General features: G+C 53.2%; 9 protein-coding genes across 9 annotated transcripts; 4 read left to right on the forward strand and 5 right to left on the reverse strand.

The window, feature by feature from the left end:
• Window positions 1–289: 289 nt before the first annotated feature.
• Window positions 290–1,735, forward strand: BO70DRAFT_400344 (uncharacterized protein; the record flags this gene model as incomplete). The annotated part of the gene is made up of 4 exons (XM_025546918.1): window positions 290–468; window positions 526–588; window positions 637–1,505; window positions 1,557–1,735. The coding sequence occupies 4 exons, from the start codon at window positions 290–292 to the stop codon at window positions 1,733–1,735; spliced, it is 1,290 nt and encodes a 429-aa protein (XP_025395234.1).
• Window positions 1,736–2,847: 1,112 nt separating this feature from the next.
• Window positions 2,848–5,420, forward strand: BO70DRAFT_432759 (uncharacterized protein; the record flags this gene model as incomplete). Its single annotated transcript, XM_025548348.1, has 5 exons — window positions 2,848–2,942; window positions 2,995–3,846; window positions 3,910–4,459; window positions 4,513–4,815; window positions 4,869–5,420. The coding sequence occupies 5 exons, from the start codon at window positions 2,848–2,850 to the stop codon at window positions 5,418–5,420; spliced, it is 2,352 nt and encodes a 783-aa protein (XP_025395235.1).
• Window positions 5,421–6,817: 1,397 nt separating this feature from the next.
• BO70DRAFT_366098 (haloacid dehalogenase superfamily protein) lies at window positions 6,818–8,011 on the reverse strand. The gene is made up of 3 exons (XM_025544243.1): window positions 7,935–8,011; window positions 7,715–7,874; window positions 6,818–7,640 (listed from the first exon to the last, which is right to left on the reverse strand). Exons 1-3 carry the CDS (start codon window positions 7,952–7,954, stop codon window positions 6,942–6,944), a joined length of 879 nt encoding a protein of 292 aa, XP_025395236.1. The 5' UTR covers window positions 7,955–8,011; the 3' UTR covers window positions 6,818–6,941.
• A 175-nt stretch (window positions 8,012–8,186) lies between these two features.
• On the forward strand, window positions 8,187–9,333 carry BO70DRAFT_323269 (tetratricopeptide repeat protein 1). Its single transcript, XM_025540582.1, has 3 exons — window positions 8,187–8,335; window positions 8,412–9,029; window positions 9,091–9,333. Exons 1-3 carry the CDS (start codon window positions 8,231–8,233, stop codon window positions 9,193–9,195), a joined length of 828 nt encoding a protein of 275 aa, XP_025395237.1. The 5' UTR covers window positions 8,187–8,230; the 3' UTR covers window positions 9,196–9,333.
• A 922-nt stretch (window positions 9,334–10,255) lies between these two features.
• On the forward strand, window positions 10,256–11,185 carry BO70DRAFT_300637 (uncharacterized protein; the record flags this gene model as incomplete). The annotated part of the gene is made up of 1 exon (XM_025539677.1): window positions 10,256–11,185. A coding segment is annotated over one exon (930 nt), but the record flags the coding sequence as incomplete, so codon positions are not given.
• A 44-nt stretch (window positions 11,186–11,229) lies between these two features.
• On the reverse strand, window positions 11,230–12,279 carry BO70DRAFT_382782 (uncharacterized protein). The gene is made up of 2 exons (XM_025545553.1): window positions 11,908–12,279; window positions 11,230–11,828 (listed from the first exon to the last, which is right to left on the reverse strand). Exons 1-2 carry the CDS (start codon window positions 12,227–12,229, stop codon window positions 11,275–11,277), a joined length of 876 nt encoding a protein of 291 aa, XP_025395239.1. The 5' UTR covers window positions 12,230–12,279; the 3' UTR covers window positions 11,230–11,274.
• A 318-nt stretch (window positions 12,280–12,597) lies between these two features.
• Window positions 12,598–13,772, reverse strand: BO70DRAFT_366101 (aldo/keto reductase). The gene is made up of 2 exons (XM_025544244.1): window positions 12,715–13,772; window positions 12,598–12,657 (listed from the first exon to the last, which is right to left on the reverse strand). Exons 1-2 carry the CDS (start codon window positions 13,661–13,663, stop codon window positions 12,632–12,634), a joined length of 975 nt encoding a protein of 324 aa, XP_025395240.1. The 5' UTR covers window positions 13,664–13,772; the 3' UTR covers window positions 12,598–12,631.
• Window positions 13,773–13,895: 123 nt separating this feature from the next.
• Window positions 13,896–15,235, reverse strand: BO70DRAFT_366102 (SDR family oxidoreductase). The gene is made up of 3 exons (XM_025544245.1): window positions 14,920–15,235; window positions 14,679–14,860; window positions 13,896–14,601 (listed from the first exon to the last, which is right to left on the reverse strand). Exons 1-3 carry the CDS (start codon window positions 15,210–15,212, stop codon window positions 14,153–14,155), a joined length of 924 nt encoding a protein of 307 aa, XP_025395241.1. The 5' UTR covers window positions 15,213–15,235; the 3' UTR covers window positions 13,896–14,152.
• A 516-nt stretch (window positions 15,236–15,751) lies between these two features.
• Window positions 15,752–18,045, reverse strand: BO70DRAFT_366104 (acid sphingomyelinase). The gene is made up of 4 exons (XM_025544246.1): window positions 17,712–18,045; window positions 17,564–17,650; window positions 17,237–17,514; window positions 15,752–17,181 (listed from the first exon to the last, which is right to left on the reverse strand). Exons 1-4 carry the CDS (start codon window positions 17,850–17,852, stop codon window positions 15,780–15,782), a joined length of 1,908 nt encoding a protein of 635 aa, XP_025395242.1. The 5' UTR covers window positions 17,853–18,045; the 3' UTR covers window positions 15,752–15,779.
• Between the last annotated feature and the right edge of the window lie 59 nt (window positions 18,046–18,104).

Below are 18,104 nucleotides of genomic sequence, written 5' to 3' on the forward strand. Positions count from 1 at the left end.
GTCAAGGCATAGTTTGATGCGTTGTCTTCTTCTTTGAGACGCTATCAGTCTGTCTAGTATTGCTTCATCAAACTCCCCCGTCTTACTCCCGAGTCTTCAATTGAGTGTATGGTGTCCGGGCTGAACCGACTGTGAAAAGAGTCTGAAAGATTTGGAGCCGTACTATCAGGCATCAGAAGTTCCTCCCCAACCGTTCATCGCTTATACAGCTCTTCATCTTTGTCCTACTCCGACAAGTATTGCTGAAAAGAACCATTGCTTGCTCTTCTTGAGATGACTGGGTTGCAAAATGGTTGAAAAGCTGAGCCCCATATGTGTGGCTACAACCCATAGCAATCGCCACGATACACACAAACCGGGAACAAAACGTCAACCATCCAGCTGCCATGACGCAGATAAGAAGGTGGAAGATACAAAACATAGCGTCAAAGAAATCTGCAGTGCTACCTACTTCAAGAGCGCAGAATGGTAAGCTCTAAACCTACTCCCATTGAATCATTGAACCGAGCTAAATGTACTGGGTAGGTCCGCCGATGGCACCACGATCGTGACAGATTCTGCAGATCACCATGTCAGGACCTGGATACTGTTAGTGAAGCCAATCTAACTTGCATATGATAAACTGACTGTATGCAGGCCGCAAGATCTGCTAGAGGAGAAGCCTTCGCCGCATGAATTGTCCCCGTACTCCACCCTGCCGTCTGTGGAACCGACATATGCCACAGCTATGTATCCTTTCTTTTCGCTTCAAGACCCGTCCACCACGTTGTTACTTTCCTCAATACGGGATCATCCCATCAGACTGTCATCTGTACTGGCCCCGACCTCTCTGGCGACTTATTCCTTGGTGAATCCGATGACGGAAGCCTTCATCACTCCTCATTCAATGCTTTATCCATCTGCTTTAGGGGGGACCCATTTCTTGACAGGATCGGACAGCTTGATCTGTCTCTTCGATGTCTCTCGACCTGGAAACGATGGCCCTATTGCCTCTATGCCCACGATACCAAGCAAGCGCAAGCAAATGGTAGGTGGAGGGGTGGGTATGAAAGGGATTGTCTCTGCCATGTCGATGGATCCAACTGGTGGCGGCATATTGGCTGCCGGCACCTTCACGAGGCACGTTGGGCTGTACGGGTCTCATGGCACGGGCGAATCTCTAGGTACATTTAGTATTGCAAAAACGGAGGCTCAACGCCATATTGACGGTCGGGGAGTCACCCAGCTGCTATGGAGCCCCTGTGGAAGATATTTGTACGTCGCTGAACGCAAAAGCGACGGGGTCCTCATATACGATATCAGGGTAACCGGCCAACTGCTTGGATGGCTGCAAGGTCGCCGGGCTCTCACAAATCAACGAATGAAGATCGATGTGGTCCCCAGTGGCGAGGGAGGATCGCATGAGATCTGGGCTGGGGGGACAGATGGGTGTATGAGAGTGTGGAAGAACCCCACGCATTCAGTTGGGGCACAAGATCCCAAGTGGGAATGGAAGATTCATGATGGTAATTTCAATTCTCAGTCAGGTCCAAAGGCTTCATGCTGAAATTCTGCAGGATCTGTGAGCAGCACTGTGCTGCACCCATTAGGAACCATAGCAGCGACAACATCAGGACAGAAGAGTTATGAGAACGACGACAACAACAGCGGTGATCCGACCCCCGCTCCAGATGGTGATAACAGCTTGAAGATATGGCACATGCCGTTTTTGAGTGATAACGGCGAGAACGACTGAAAAAGCCCGATTCATGCTAGGCGCTCGCCTACAATACAACATCTCCCCGGTCACAGGCATAGAAGAGCTGCTAATATCACTTGATGACGGCTTCCAGGTGCCCAGAAGCCGAGACATCCAGAAGAATGGCTCTGGACCACAGGGCAAACATGGTACTAGCGTGGACCGAGCTACCACCGTCGCCATTGAATATGACTACATAGGTTGGATGCCCTCGGTTTCAACACGCATGTTTCTATGCTCGGCCGGATGGTCGGTGGGTACGGACAGACAATTGATACTTGCGGCCTAGAACAAGCCATTTCATAAAAGAAAGGCACAATCCTGCTGAATGCCAGTCTCTCCACAGCCCATGACGATACCCACACAATAATAAGATTGGAGACTAACACACTTCTATTGCGGACCTACTAAAATCAGGCCAACCTGCCGGGCAAGTTTATTGTGAGATTTTCTGTACCTATTTGAGCTTCTACATTGAATTAGACGAGTGAATATCAGAACACACGGACACCCCAGAACCAGTGGGTGCAGCCAGAAAGCATGGTGGCCTAGGTACTTGGGGTCCGTGCCTTTGGGATTTGTATGGGCCAGCTCCTCCCATCAATGAATCTCTTGGTTTGTGAATGACATGTTTGATGAATGGGCCTGCAAATTCACACTGCCCTCGGCTGCTTCTCCCACAACAGTCGACACCCTTCCCTGCTTCCTTTCCTTCATCCTCCACCCCCTCTCGAGCCTCTCTTCCTTCTTTCCCACGCGTCTACATGTTGAGCCTCGTGCTTTGATCTTCCCTACCTTCAGTTCCTCGCTCACCTAGCCGCATTTCTTGTATTCAAACTCGATCCGCTTCTATCTTCGTGATCGTCTCACACCCTGAATTCTCCTGGTGAAGCTCCTGGTGAAGCTCCTGGGGAAGCTCCTCGTGAAGCTGATCCTGAAACTCCCCTTGAATCTCCCAAATCCAACCCCGAATCACATCTTGATTTCCATCCCGAGCCTCGTCTCGACCCTCATCTTGCAACTCATCTCGACTCTTTGTTGACTTGTTTTCAAAACGTCGCGACGCCTACACGTGTATCTCATATTGGTCGCAACTATTTACCTTCAAAATGGAATACGTGAACTCGGTGAACTGGTCTGGGATACTTGAACCCTACATGGCCGGTTGCGAGTGGTTTACGGACATGTTGAGCGAGCCAATCCCGTGAGACTGCTGAAATCATCATTCTCTGTCCCTGTATTCTAACATTCAATAGACCTGACTGGAATCCACAACTTGCAAGTGCAGGACCGGCAACCCCGGCTCCACCTACAAACGACTCGCTGGCAGTCTCCACCCACGTCGATACACCCAGTAGCCAACCTCATCAAGTCGGCAACCCCAACATGGACGATCATGTTATTCCCGTGGCCTTTGGGGATATACAGACTTCTGCCGCGGGTGATGATAACTCCCCCCAAGCTGTCTCCGTTGAGGATCTTGGACCTTTTGAAATTGTGACTACGGGCATCACTCAAGCGGAACAGATGACGGCTGGAACATTTGACCCTGCCAGCCTCGCCCAGGCTCCCATGATCCTCAATTCAGGGTCTATGGACCAGACTCATACGAATTACTATACTTGTGATGCCTCCAACCAGATGGGTACTCTGGCGGCCACACACTCCATGGGCATAGACCAGGCTCAGTATAGCGCAGCTATACGGAATTATCACAACCCCGCGCAGCTTTATCGCACGTCCGCAGGAGAGTATTTCAACAAGGTCCCTGTGAGCTCCTACGCCACTCCACCGGTCGAACACGCAGTGGATGCATTTGGACCTTTCCCCAGCCAGCAAATGGTTCCTTCACCGGGGAGCCATACCGGCACGCCTCCATACCGAGTTGCTGCCGCAGGGGTCCACCAGGGCTTCAACACACCTGGCAACCAACTTAAGACCACCAGTGCGACCCACTCGGGTAGCACCTCGAGCAGTTCGGGCATGCGTTTCCAACGTCACAGTATCCCTCAGCCGGGCGCTTTGGATCCTCGCCAGTTCTTCTCCCCCACGCAGGTGGAATTTGGACAGCAGCCTCTCGGACTATCGACTGCTGCAACCCAACAGGGGTATGTATCTACATATTGTTTCGCTTTCGAGATGTTTAGGGAACCTACTGACGACTCAACCAGTGCGCAATCTGTTGCCGAAAGTTCCCAGGTTTTCGTCAAGACTCTGCAGTCTAGCCCCCCCGTTCATTCCCCCAAACAACCAAGCTATGGAAGAGTGGTCGCTGCAGGAGCACCAACTATCTCAGGCGGGGATGTCCAGGGTGGTGTAAAAGAAATCGCCTCCAAAGAGCCTGTTTCGATGCATTCGGGTCCGGATACGACAGCCGTATTTCATCAAGCCCCGACTGCCCTTCAACCTCAGAGTCCGGCCCCCCAGCCCAGCTATGCGCCGGATGTCCGCATGCTTATGGACCCGGCTGCTTATAACGTGAACACTGCAACCAAGTTCGGTTCTCTCACCGAAGCCCGGGAGGCGAATCGGTCCCAGTCTGCAATCCAGGCGGACGACACGATTCCGACCCTTGAGATCCAAAAGCGGGCCATTGTGAAAGCCTTGACTGACGCGGTGCTTGGCACGACGCACGCTGAAGACAATCCAGGCATGATCAAGCCGTTTACTGACGGCAAGTACAGTGTCAGCCGCGTCGAGACCGCGTGTTGGGAGCTACTTGTAGGTTCCCTTGTATGCTGAGGCTGTTGTGCAATGTACTGACCTCGTGCTAGGAAAGCATGATCTCGCGACAGACGGCTGGCCCGTTGGTGTCAGGTGTTGGGTCCAAGCGCAAGACCTTGGGCGACACCATGACATTCGCAGAACGCCTCACGAAGATCCTAGAGTACTTGGCCACGCAGAAAACCATCTGTAAGCATCTCTTGGATCCACTGTACATGCATCAATTTGTCGATGACCCTGTCGCTGCGTATAAGCGCGTCATTGCAAACAAGTCGCTCAACAAGCGCAAAGGGGAGGTGATGAATGCAGGGAAAGAGGCACTGGGCGCGAAGAAGACGACCAAACCTCCTCCGGTCAACATGATTATGACTGCCACCACCACCACTCCCCCCCCCCTCCCATCAAGAGCCAGAGTGAGGCCGTGGGCCAGCAACCCATCGTGGCTGCCAATGTGACGCCGATCACGACCCCCGGAAGCGTCTCAACTGGAGGAAATGTGACACCGACCCCGACTGGTGGCCGCCGCTCCATGGCTTCTTCTGCTCATGGGGCCCCTTCCGTCTCGACCAACCCGGGTGACCCAAACTTCATGATCCTTCCGGGCAATACTGGCTCGCTGTCTCGGCTTGGGCAGAGCCCGAATGTACTACCCGCCGTTGCAGCAAGAATCGCCGGTCATGGTCATCGCATTGTCTCGCCTACATCCCATCCGCGATTCAGCACCGGCTTCCCACCTCCACCGCTGGCACACCAGCATCTTGCATCTCAACCTCCCACTTGTGTTCGGCCTAGAGAGCTTCTTCATCATGCAGAGGAGACACTCGCAGGTATTATGCAACGTAGTAGGGCAGGGTCACCTCAACCACAGACCGCCGGCCCTGCCCAGAATGATCGGAAGAGGCGCGTATCCGATACAGACTTCGAAGAAAATCCTTCATCGGGCAAGAGACAGCATTAGTTGTCTGCCACAATTCTACTTTTACGACCAAGCCACGGGCTTGTCATTGACGAGATGACGCAACAGCACTGGCTGCTGTTATGATACGACGACAAACCAACACAGGCTACCACGAAGAAATGTTTTGATTGATGATACACGCGACAGCACTCTGCTGTTATGACTCAACGGAGAATGAACACAGGCTGGCACAAAAGAAAGCTTTCCATTGATGACACGCGACAGCACTCTGCTGTTATGATATAAAGACGAATGAACACAGGCTACATCGACTGAACGGATGACATTGAAGAAATTGAACCGCACGCTATCTCGATAGAAAGGATTGCATGATGAAACATTGCAACAGAAGTGGCTACTTCTTATGGCACGAATTTGAATACAGGCTCTCACGACAGAAAGGTATACATCGATGAGAAGTTGAACAGCTTTGGCTGCGTCCTATGACTCTACACGGAATACATCTCCAACCGACGGACATACATACTACTCTTCGGTATGAGGCCGACTTGAAACACGGCTCTTCTAGATACATCTATGGACTTTGATCCATCCATTTCCCACGACTCATGACTTCACGATGGTTTTGGTTTATTTACAGCGTTGTGATACCCCCATCTAGACTCGAATGGAACTGCGCCCAACTACTCTTTGCTTTTGGCGGCGTCTTCTCTCGATATTTCTGCGGAGGCCTTTGGCGTTATCTTGGGATCTATCTCTTCTTTTGCTGTCTTCTGGAACAACGTCTTCTTGTTGCCTTCCGACCCAAGATTCCCTTTGCCTCGCTAACCGCACATCCTTTTGGATTGCTCCATCGCCGACCTTATTTCCTCTTTGGCCAGTGACATACGCTCCCAAGAATCATTTGTCGTAACACACCACTTTTCTTTTTGATGCAACGAGATCCCCTTTTGTCGATGGACAACTCGCAACAACATTTTACTACGGAGTCGGCGTTCTCAGGAACAATCTTGGAGCAGGGGCTTGATCTGCCACCATGCGCGATGAACATTGATTATCCGTTCAGGGTGCTCCTCTTAGATGGCTTTTTCGGAATAACCCAATTTGCATTGACCATATCAAACATCTTGCCATTGCATTTGGAGAGACTTTACGTTGATTTTCGCTTCCAGGTTTTCGAGGTTTCAAGTTTTCAAGTTTTCAAGTTTCCAAATTGTTTCTGCGTTTTTGCTTTTCTGCGTTGATCTTCTATTTTGCTGTTTCTCTGCTTTTCTGCTTGATTGATATTCTGGTTCTCGGCGTTTCTGCTAGTCTGCTTTTGCTATTTTGTTTTGCTGTTTCTCTGCTTTTTTTTGCTTGTTTGCTACTCTGCCTTTGCTATTTTGATTTCGGGTTCTCTGCTACTTGCGCTTTCAGTATCTGCAACTATCTGGTTCAACGGTTGAATCTGGGATTTTTTTTGTTTTCGTTTTCTATTATGCCGACGATGTGGCGCCGCCTGCAAGTATGTACACTAAAAGTCTGTCCATAAACCTTTGTTCCTAGACAGAGACTCGAAATCTACGCAGGCTTGATTCCAAAACGTTCGAACGGAAAGTTCTCCAACGACGGCAGTAACTCCCCCCACCCATCGTCGAGCTGACCAGGCGCACCCGCGCTCGTCAAGCGGTCCGAAACGATCCCATCAGCCTCCTTCTCGGGCTCAGTCTTCTCCGCCTCTTTATGTGCGCCCGTAAGCCCAGCAAGCACCTCCGCCTCGCGGCCCTTATACGACTCCAGCAGACCCGGATGCGGCACCCAAACAACTCTCATCCCGGCCCTGCGCCCTGCCTCAACACCCGGCACGGCGTCCTCAAAGACGAGACACTCCTCGGGCTTGATCTCGGCCTCGCCCTTCGCGCGCAGAGTGGAGTTGATCGTCTCCAACGCAAGCAGGTAGATGTCCGGGAGGGGCTTGCCTCTCCCCTTACCGATGCGGGCATCGTCACCCAGGACCTGCTGGGACTTGGGGAACGCGGCGAACAGATCACCCAGATGGTCGGCCTTCAGCTTGAAGTTCTTGTGGTGGGAGGATGTGGCCAGGGCGATGTAGACAGGCTGGTCGGTAGATTGGGTGGAGAGAAGCTTGGCGAGAAGATCCCTGACGCCGGGGAGTGGCTGCGATTGAGGGAAGTATTTCGCCTGCAGGGCGCTTTGCTTCACGGCGTATTCCTCGGGCGAGATGGGGAGTTGCGCCCAGTGGTGGAAGATCTTGCTGGCCTGGTTTCGTCAGAGCGACTACGACTACAGCATAGACTTTGGGGGTTGATAGGTGGGATAGATCTCGAGCGTACCTCTGGCTGGGGGCGACCCTGCAGCTGTGCCTTGATGGACCACGGGAGCTGGGGCTTGCCGTATTCCTCGAGAATGGCATTTGTGATGTCGGTGTATTTGTCCTCGGAGTCGATGAGCAGGCCATCCATGTCAAAGAGACATGCCCGCACGCGGGGTAGACTGGGGCGGAGGGGGGGGTCAGTCAATTGTGGGCAATGTGGCGGGGTAGCAGGAACTTACGTCGGGGCTGAGCTGGGCATGTTGGAAGCGACCGTCCCAGGCGAGCAGATAGAGGGACACCGAATGTTGCAGTGTTGAGGGAAAGAGTCAGTCTCTCCGCACGTTGCGAGTCGATTGACCGCGGAGATCGGCAGAGGGGGAGTCTTCAAAGGCCTGAGGCTGCACACGGTCGGGCCCCGCCCCTCCGACTGGCCGACTCCGCGTGGTTGCCCCGCACTGGGACAAGCTGCCACGGTCTGTCGGGGATGGCTGGGGACAAGCACCTTACTGACTGTCTTGTTCTCCATCGGCTCACAATGTCCAACGACGCCAAGCAAAAAGCCGACGTTGCGGCCAACAGCGACAGTGAAGACGGGGAGGACGTCTTCCACGACGCCCGCTTCCCCGCGGAAGAAGAAACGGTGAGTATAGCCATGCTATGCCATCATGCCCCTCCCCAACAATCCTAGCCACTGACCGAAAACGTCACGATCACAGAAACTCCTCGAAGAATCCCACTCCATCAAAGTGGAAGCCAACAAGCTTTTCACAGCCGGTGTTTACGACCAGGCCATCTCCAGCTACGACCGCGCCCTTTCCTACTGCCCCAACTACCTCGATTACGAAATCGCCGTCCTTCACAGCAACATCGCCGCCTGTCATCTCAAATCCGAAGACTGGAAGGCATGCATCGACTCCGCGTCCGCGTGTATCGAGCGCTTAAATAAAGTGATCCCGCCCGCGACAGCCGATGCGGACAGCGGCAAGGGGAAACAGAAAGAGGAGTCCGGGGATGGAGATGCGGTGGTCGAGATAACAGGGGACGATGAAGAGGCCGAGAAGGAGTTGGAGCGGCTACAGAAGCTGGATGACAGGAAACGGGACGTCATGCGCATCCGCGGGAAGGCGCTCATGCGACGCGCACGGGCGAAGATGCAGTCCAGCGGGTGGGGGAGTCTGCAAGGGGCCGAAGAGGACTACAAGGAGCTGGCAGGGATGAACAATCTCTCAGCGGACGATAGGCGGGTGGTTCAGAAGGCTCTCCGCGAACTTCCGGGGAAGATCAACCAGGCGCGCGAGAAGGAGATGGGGGAGATGATGGGCAAGCTCAAGGATGTAAGTTTGCTGTTCTGCTATGGCTTGCTTTCCAATATACTGACCGAAGACCGAATTATAGCTGGGGAACGGGTTCCTCAAACCATTCGGGCTATCGACGGATAATTTCAATTTCGTGCAGGATCCGAACACGGGGGGCTACAGCATGAACTTCCAGTCTGGTTAAATCTGGTTGGCATTAGCGTTTCATTCTTGCATTGTGGAGTTTGGCATAGTGATGGCGGAGCGAAATATTGGAGAATTTAGTCCCATAGCATTTCACATTCAACTTTATTTTTAGGGACCATAATATAGGAAAATTCATGGCAAACCGGCTGTGGCTGCAGCCTTCACGTCAAGCAATTGTCCGATCGAATCTTTGCTCTCTCGATAACTCGAGCGCCCACACGAGCCCAAATAGGAAATCGGAGACTCCCGAGTCCCGAGCGGGTTCGAGATCCGTCCTTCTTCCACCTTCCTGTCCATAAACTCATAATCCTGACAACCATCTTCCAGTCCATTCATTTCCTGGTCGTGGATCAACCACGAGCTAATCTTCCACTCCACAGGCGCAACATTGCCAGATCTAGTCCTGACACGTCCATATACCGCAAATGGGCCAGCGACTCAAAAGCCACGGGTTGGTCTCTGTATACCTCTTCCAGAGTTTCGCGAAGCTAACAACCATTGCTCTGAGGATTATAGAAACCATATTCGCGGTCGACTCCAACTTCAACCATGGTACTGAGCTGCCGCCTGCTGTTTTTGAAAAGAACAATGAGACGGGATCCGCAGCATGAACTCACCCCATCTGTCAGGGGATTGCAAAGGGGCTCAAGGTCCGGAAGTGAGGGCTACCGGCGATAAGCTCTCTTTTGGTTCTGTATATGGCTGATTATAAGGGCAGCAGAGTCGCGACTTCCGTTCCAAGTTGAAGGTCGAGGAAACAAAGAAAGAGACCTGAGGACCTCGAGGTAAGCCACTCATGCACCTTTCATCTATCCTTTCCTGGTTTCGTTATCGACGAAAGCAAACACTTCGCTAGACAGTTATTCTTACTCCTTCATCCTCGTTCCAGTAGACTTCGCCATGGATACCCCGTCGTTTATTTACGGCTTCCCGTCGATGAACTATCCTTCTCACAACCCAATCTTTTTTACTCCGCCACAGTTAGGAGCGGGAAAGATATGGGCAGAGTAAGCGTCTGCCTCTGAAAATAAGGAGCCTTCGTAACCGTACACAGATCTCCATATAGGGTCGGAAATCCTATAGAGCTAGATCTGGTCAACGACAATGAATACGCATTCGACACGGTCAGGGGCAGAATCACCCAGGTGTTCGAACCATTTTCGCGCTCGTGCGTGGTTTCTATCCATATCGAACCACCGGATGATAGGTTTCAAGGCCCACTCCTTCTCAAGGTGTTTGATCGACGCTTTGCATATTATTTGCGCGCAAGGTATCATATGCCATACTGGACCCATTCCATCGAATTACAAGCCCGAGAGTTTATCCGCAGCGGTGCAGGCCGCAGCTTCATGGATCAGTGTATTAACAATAGCCTTCGACGTCCGGACAGCGCAGAGCTGGCGCGGTGGACTGCTGCGCAGAACGAAGCATATCTCAACGTGGTCATGCAAAAGTACTTTAGAACCGAACTTGAGGCGTACCAGAGACTGAAAAGCCTGCAAGGTGAACACATCCCCAAATGCCTTGGGAGAGCTTCCATGGCATGGAAGCTACCTGAAGACTTCGAGGAATTTCAGTCTCCTGCCATTTTGCTACAGCAAATCGAAGGGTATCCGTTGGAAAGGCTGGAATTTCATGCGAAACCAGTCGATTGGGACCGCATCTGCAGAGATGCCATCAATATTGTGCACCATCTGAACAGTTGCCACATAATCAATCCCGATGCCCACCCAAACAGCCTTGTGGTGCGTACAGATAGCCCGGACACTCCCAGCAAAGTTTTCATGGTGGACTTTACGCTTTGCAAATTCCGATCTAAAGACTGTAGCATTCGTGACTGGAGGAAACAGAAGGCCGCCGCCGACGAAGAAGGCGCGATAGGATATGCCATGCAAATCCTGTTACAAAACAACTACCATTATCAGCGCTCGCAGATGTATCTGGACCTGGATATGGACTTTCTTCCGTCTATCGCCCCAGCAGCTTAAATGTATGTATGTACAAAGAAATGAGATAGCAATAGTCTAGGACTCTGGTCTTTAGATCCATCCGTCAATCAACATCTCACCAGACAGTATCATCCATACAGCTCCGCACGACTCGGCCTGAATCCATCCAGCTCAGTCGCCATATTATGTGCTTGGGTAGCTATTTCTGCTACGCTATGCTGGCGATACGGTACGCGTCGCGGATTCTCATGGCCCTCAATCCCCGCCGCATGCAACCGTCTTCGCATCCTGACACAAAAGTACACCAGAAAAGCCGAAACAACAAGCAGAGGCACCCCGAGACCCGCGCCCAGCGCAGTCCCCAGCGCCACAGGGGAGATCCCCTTCGACGACCGCGCCGACTCCGACTGGAACGCAGTCAAATTATTACCGCCAGTGGTATAACCCATGACCGTCTCCGTCGTCGTGGAGCCATTCGCCGAGCAATTCGTCGTGATCGTCGTCGTAGTCGTCGACAACCCGGCCATCCCATTCTGCCCCACGGTCACATTCCCACTATCCCACAGCCAGGTGCCCAGATTCGTATCGCAGACATCGGTCGCCCACCCCGCATAGCCACAGGTGAACACATTGGTCGAGGAATTCGGACACGAGAAAAGGTTGGCCCATTGGTCTGGGATTTCTGGGGACGGTTAGCATGGTTCTTCGTCCCCTTCTTGAATAGCCAAACAAGTGGGCAAGTCGGCTAGTGGACTACATACCCTCATAACACACGCGCGGGCACTCGCTAATCGGCCACGAGTCATCGGTGCAGGCGCCGCGATAGGCGATGTTGAGTTTCGGACCGTAGCAGAGGCCGTTGGAGAGGCAGGCTTCGCCGCGCAGACAGCATGTTTTGCTGTTCGGGCAGGGGATGTAGTCGGTGTCGGTGTCGCCGTTGGGCCAGTAGCATGTTGCGTTTTGGGTGGATGTTGCAGAGACGCGGGTTGTTGCTGAGAGGGCGAGGAGGAGAAGGAGGAGTGTGAGGGAGGAGAGTGGTGGTGTTGTTGTTGTTGATGGGTGAGAGCGGGTATATGGATACATGGCGACGGTCAACTGTAGTGGGAAGGCGACAGTCGATCTGTGAGAAAGACATTTATTCCGGAGGATCGATTTACGTCCTTCGAGGACATTTTTGAACGACTGGAAGACATGTTGTTGTATGTAGCTGACTCCGGCTATTATTAGACGTAGCCGCCCAAGTCAAAGGATGGCCGTGATTTGGCTGATACGGGCCCCTCATCGCGAGGCGCCGGGTTAGACGGAGGCTTAATTGGATCGCATATGAGATAGGATGCATTAGTCGGTTTCATTTCTTTCTAAGGTTCGCGAGTAAGGCTGTCTGTTTTGTAGTCTTCGGTGGTGGGACGCCAGTTTTTGGAATATACATTGCTTGGATGAGAGAAAGAAAGACACGGAAAAGTTGAAAGTATCTCACTTTGCTTCTCACACGTGTCCGATCACCTTCTTGGGTACGTACAAATCATCAATAAGTTTCACCTCCTCCGACGTCAACTCAAAATTGATAGCTTGGACGGCCTCGTCGACCCTTTCCTTTTTGCTTATTCCCACGATGGGCGCCGTGATGAAAGGCTTGGAGAGGCACCAGGCAATAGCGACCACGGCCATCGGCACACCACGCGCTTTGGCAATCTCTTCAACCCGCTCATTCACCTTCTTATCGGCATCCGAATACGGCTGTCCTAGGAAGCCACTCTGGCCCTCGCCTCGGGGGGTAGCGGCGAAGTCGTTCCAGGGGCGAGCCAGGAAGCCCATGGAGACGGGACTCCAGGGAATGCCACCCATTCCGAACTTCTGGCAGGCCGGGTACATTTCGCGTTCTTCTTCGCGATAGACCGCGTTATACAGGTTCTGCATCGAGATAAACTCCGTCCACCCATTCATGCGCGCGGTATACTGGTACTCGAGGAGTTGATGGGCCCACATGGACGAGGCACCGAGATAGAGAACCTTGCCTGACTTGACCACATCGTGAAGCGCTTCCATGGTTTCCTTGACGGGGGTTTTCGGATCGAAGCGGTGGATTTGCAGCAAATCGACATAGGGGAGCCCAAGCCTCTTCAGGCTCGCGTCCACGCTCTCGAAGATATGCTTGCGGCTCAGTCCAGACTGGTTGACGTAGCCGGAATTGTTTCGCTCCTCTTCGCTCATGGCGAGCGGCTGTTCGAGCCCGCGACCGACCGGTGCCCAGACCTTCGTGGCAACCACGATGTTCTCCCGACGCCAGTTGTACTTCCTGATTGCCTTGCCCAGGATCTCTTCGGACTTGCCATTGGAATACGAGTTCGCGGTGTCGAAGAAGTTGAGGCCGGACTCGTAACAATGGTTCAGGACTGGCAGGGCTTCTTCCTCCGGCGTCGTCCACTTGAGACGTCCCTCGGGGTCCCCAAAGCTCGCGCACCCCACGCCGAGGGGTGCGATGTGAAGACCACTGGTGCCAAGTTGGACGTACTTCATCTTGGGGGTCTGGGTTATCTCAATGATTTGGGAAAGGAATGGCACGAGATGGTGATTGTTGGCTGAAGAACTCTGGCGACTGCCATTTTATAACTTATGAGTATACTAGAAGGGGCCGTGTTTATGCCTAAGATGCTTAGATATCCTACGATATCTTGCTACTTAGTATATTAAATACTTATATAAGCCCGATTGTGAGTATTAGTAATCTCTAGTATGAAATTAGAAATCTCCGGTATAATATTAATAATAATCTCTAGTTAACTAGTTAACTAGCTACTAGTAGTAGTTACTGCCCCTAGTCTTAGTAAAAGTCTGTTTTGTGGGTGGGGAGCACAATCAAGATAATAAAGGCCAGCTAATCAGATCATCATAATAAGCCCTGACTCCCAAAATATAGTACGCAGTATATCATGATATATGTGAATAAGGTTAGTTCTCGATTTTGGGTTCCACGGGGACAAACAACCGGTATAATTGTAAACCATTTCACAGTCTTGTTTCACCAGTCGGTGGCTGAGGAAAGAACCGGGCCAGCAGTTGAGTGCCAGGTGCAGAATCAATAGCCGTGCTGAAGGCGATTTCCTCCGTCTCCTCCAAATTCTGCATCACTGCATCCAACTTGGCCCGCATGCGGTGGTGACAATCCGCCCCCAGCGGCAAGCGCAAAAGATGCCCCTTCCCCTCCCCCATTCCAGTCTGCTGGATGACCTCCAGAATCCGCTGAGCCGCCTTGACAGGATCCCCCGGCTGGTTCCCAGCCAATTTCTCCCAAAACCCCATGGCCATTGAGATGGGCGTCCCCTCGTAATCCTTGGTCAGTCCAGCGGCTGGGAGTTTGCGAGACCCGAGAATCTTGGTGCGGAAGGAACCCAGCTCGACCAACAAAACACGGATATTGAACGGGTTGAGCTCGAGGGATAGAGACTCCGACAGCGCTATTCCATGGCACGGCTTGTCAGCGAGAACCGGGGGCGGGCGCGTCCCCGACAAATGGATGGAGCAGCATAAGTACCTTCCAGTGCAAACTTGGACATGGAATAAGGAGCAGCTCCTGGTCCGGCGATGAAGCCACCCATGCTGCCGATGTTGACGATAGTACCGCTGCGTTGGGCCCTCATGAAGGGCAGGGCCGCCTTGGTGACCCTCACCACGCCGTAGACGTTGGTCTGGATTTGGTCATCGAGTTCGTCCTCACTAGGCCTCGCTTCAGCACTGGGTACCACCAAGTGGAAAGGGGATCGATCCAGACATACCTGATATCCTCGATGCTTCCGAAGAGGCTGTACCCCGCGTTGTTGATGACCACATCGATCTCGCCGCCGTTGTCTGTGATCGCCTGCTCGACGAGCGATTTCGTCTCCTTGCTCGTCACATCGAGCTGGAGCCATTTCCCGCCCAGCGATGCAATCTGCGGGTGATCTTCCGCCGCCTTGCTGGGATTGCGAGCCGTTGCGAGGACGCGATGGCCGGCCCTGAGGGCGTGCTCTGCCAACAACGCTCCAATCCCCGAGGACGCTCCTGTGACGAGCCAAAGCTGAGGGGCCATGAGAGGGGAAACTTCAATAATCGGAAATAAAAAAAGGTCTTTGGGGGATCGATGGAAGGTGGCTAGTTACGTGGCTTAATATAACTCCGCTGCGGGGTAAATCAACTTTTGAGAGAGATGGCTGGGCAATGTTTGCAGCGAGTAGTACTTGGTAGTCTCGCAGCCCATCGTTTTTCAACAAAGTCTGATTTTGGGGAATGGGCAACTGACCAACTGAGCGGCCATCGCCGGCAAACAATCTTCCCTGGCCAGTGGCCGCAGGTTTGACATGAATCCTCCGACCGATCACTTGAATACGCGAAGATAATTCGCCATCCAGATAAGACTGCAGTGTGAAATCAGTTTGACCCCGCGCAAATGTTTGACGTGTTATGCTTGTTTGTGCTGTTCAAGTAGCCTCTTGGCCCAAAATTATCCTCCGTAGATAGACTCAGAAAATTGCAAACGACATGTGTTACTGGTAGTATTGGCTCGGAGCACATCATCAAACTAAGTATAACTACCACTAATCCTGCCCCAAGCCCCCCTCCCCAAACTACCTCACCATGAACATCAACGCCATTACATCTAAGAAACAGTCGCGTTGACCGTAGTGTTCAGGAAACTAGCACCCAATTTAGCCTCCGCCGCCGCCTTGACTGCCGCGACGGCTCCATCGAAGTTGGCGAACATCTTGCCAACGACCGACTCGCCACAGGGACTTTCGATCTTGGTCGCGCTGGTGGTTGAGTCACGCTTCTTCTTGAAGCTGATGCCGGGGGTGACCTCGACGCAGTTATACTGAGCCTCTGCGGCGCGCAGCTGGCAGATCTCGTCGGTCTTGCAGTCACCCGTGCACTCGGTGACGTCCCAGCCACGGTGCTTACGGGCGTAGTAGTCCTGGAAGACGGAGTCATCGTCCTCGAAGAGAGCGGTGACGTTGTGCCAGAACGCGGGGGTCATTTCGGCGGCGCTGTCGGTAACGGGGGGATCGAGGAGAGATCCGTAGGCTTCCTTGGCGGAGTAGTATTTCTCCCAGACGGGTTTCTCCTGGTAGGTGGGGCTGGACATGTTGGTGATGTATTCGGTGAAGTCGAGAATGCCGAAGGTGACGGGGTCCACGGAGTAGACGCGGAAGGCCGGGTTGCCGGAGGTCGGGGTCATGGCGGGCATGATGTACGACATCATGGTGGCGGTGTCGGCGTTCTGGTCGGTGTAGTCCGAGTAGGCGAGTTCGAACTCGTCCTTGTGGGTGTGGCCGTAGAAGACCGCGGCGATGGTGGCGTCGTAGCGCTGGATGATCTGGTTGAAGTAGTTGGATCCGTCGTGGAAGGTATCGCTGGATCCCATGGGCATGTGGCCCATCAGCCAGACGCGCTCCCCGGCGGTCTCGGCGGCAGCGAGCTCGGTCACGAGCCAGGCCAACTGTCCGCTAGGGTCGGTTTCCATGGTCTTTTCGTAGAGCCAGAAGTTCTCCTTGTAGTAGAAGTTGCTGTTGAAGGAGATGAGACGCAGGTTGCCGTCGGGGTATTTGACGGAGTACGCGCCGTAATCGTCTGCAGTGGTAGCTGCAGTCGAGCCGATCCACTGGCTCCAGTCGGAGGAGAGGGTATCGTAGGCCCATTGGCTGGAGATGGTGGTGTCGACAGCGGCGGGGGGGAATGAGTTCACCGGGGCAGTGTCGTGGTTTCCGGTGACGCCGTAGACCAGATCGAAATAGCTGGACATCCGGGTTACATAGGCATCGTTGATATCGTTGGTCACCTCGGTCTCGTTGACAAGCCAAACGGCACCCTCTACGATGTCACCCGTGAAAATGACGAACGGGGCATCGGGAACAAGTTCCTTGATGGCTGCGTACATACTCTCCTCCAGAGTGAGAGGCGCGTCGCAGTTGTGGTTCCCATACTCTCCTGCCGGGTAATCAGTCACCCCCGGGTCATCAGCAGTGGTGTAGGGGCGGCAGCAAATTGGCTTGGTGCAGTTGTAGCTGATAGAGCCGGTGAGACTGTGTACTGCAGTAGTAGTGAAGGAAGCTTGCATACCTTGCACCAGTCTCGTAAGAGAGATCAACATGGATGTCGCTGATATGGACAATCTGGAGAGGGGTCTCGCCACTCGGGGCCGGACGAGTGGCATTTGCCGGCTTGTCGGAGGGGAAGTCGACAGTGTACTCAGCCACGGCAGGGTAGTCACAGAGCCCGAAGATGGTTGTGCAGAAGAGGACCGCGGTCTTCGAGGGAACGTCCATGTAGCGGAGGTCATGGGCTAGGATGGGACCTTCACGGGAAATTGCGCCCTCGCAGACATCGTCGTCATCAATCTAGAGTGTATGAGCAGTGCTTCGAGAGGCTGTGATCAGTCGTGCTCACCCCGGCCAAAATGCAGACTTCGGTGATCACATCCACAAAGTCGTCGTTGCCCAGGTGGGCCAGCGCTTGGAGGACAACTAACAGGGCCTGTGAATGGATATACAGAGTCAGCGCGGTAAGTATCTCCGGATCAAATGATACAACAGACCTCACATGCCGCACAAGTAACGGCATCCTCAATATCGGTCAGAATCTCGCTAACAGTCTCCCTCTTAGCGATCTCGGTGCTTGGCGACGCGAGGGCAGCCCCCAGAAGGCCACCAGCACAAACCAAATGAGAGAGTCTCATCGTGCACTGAAGCTGTGATAGGATGGAGAGCAATGGCTGCTCTTCAACTGTGTGAGTAGAGCAGCATACCATGCGCCTTATATAGGTGCAAGGACCATATACTTCAGACCTTCGCTTCCTTGGATGACCCCTCAATCAGATGCTACACCAGACGTGTACCCCATTGGTGCGGCACTAGGGCAGCGCTTGGCGAAGGTCATCCTGCGTATTTGCACGTTCCTCCGCGCAACCCGGTGATTGCATGGTTCTTAT

This window comes from Aspergillus heteromorphus, assembly GCF_003184545.1.
Source record: "Aspergillus heteromorphus CBS 117.55 chromosome Unknown BO70scaffold_36, whole genome shotgun sequence".
Taxonomy (NCBI): domain Eukaryota; kingdom Fungi; phylum Ascomycota; class Eurotiomycetes; order Eurotiales; family Aspergillaceae; genus Aspergillus; species Aspergillus heteromorphus.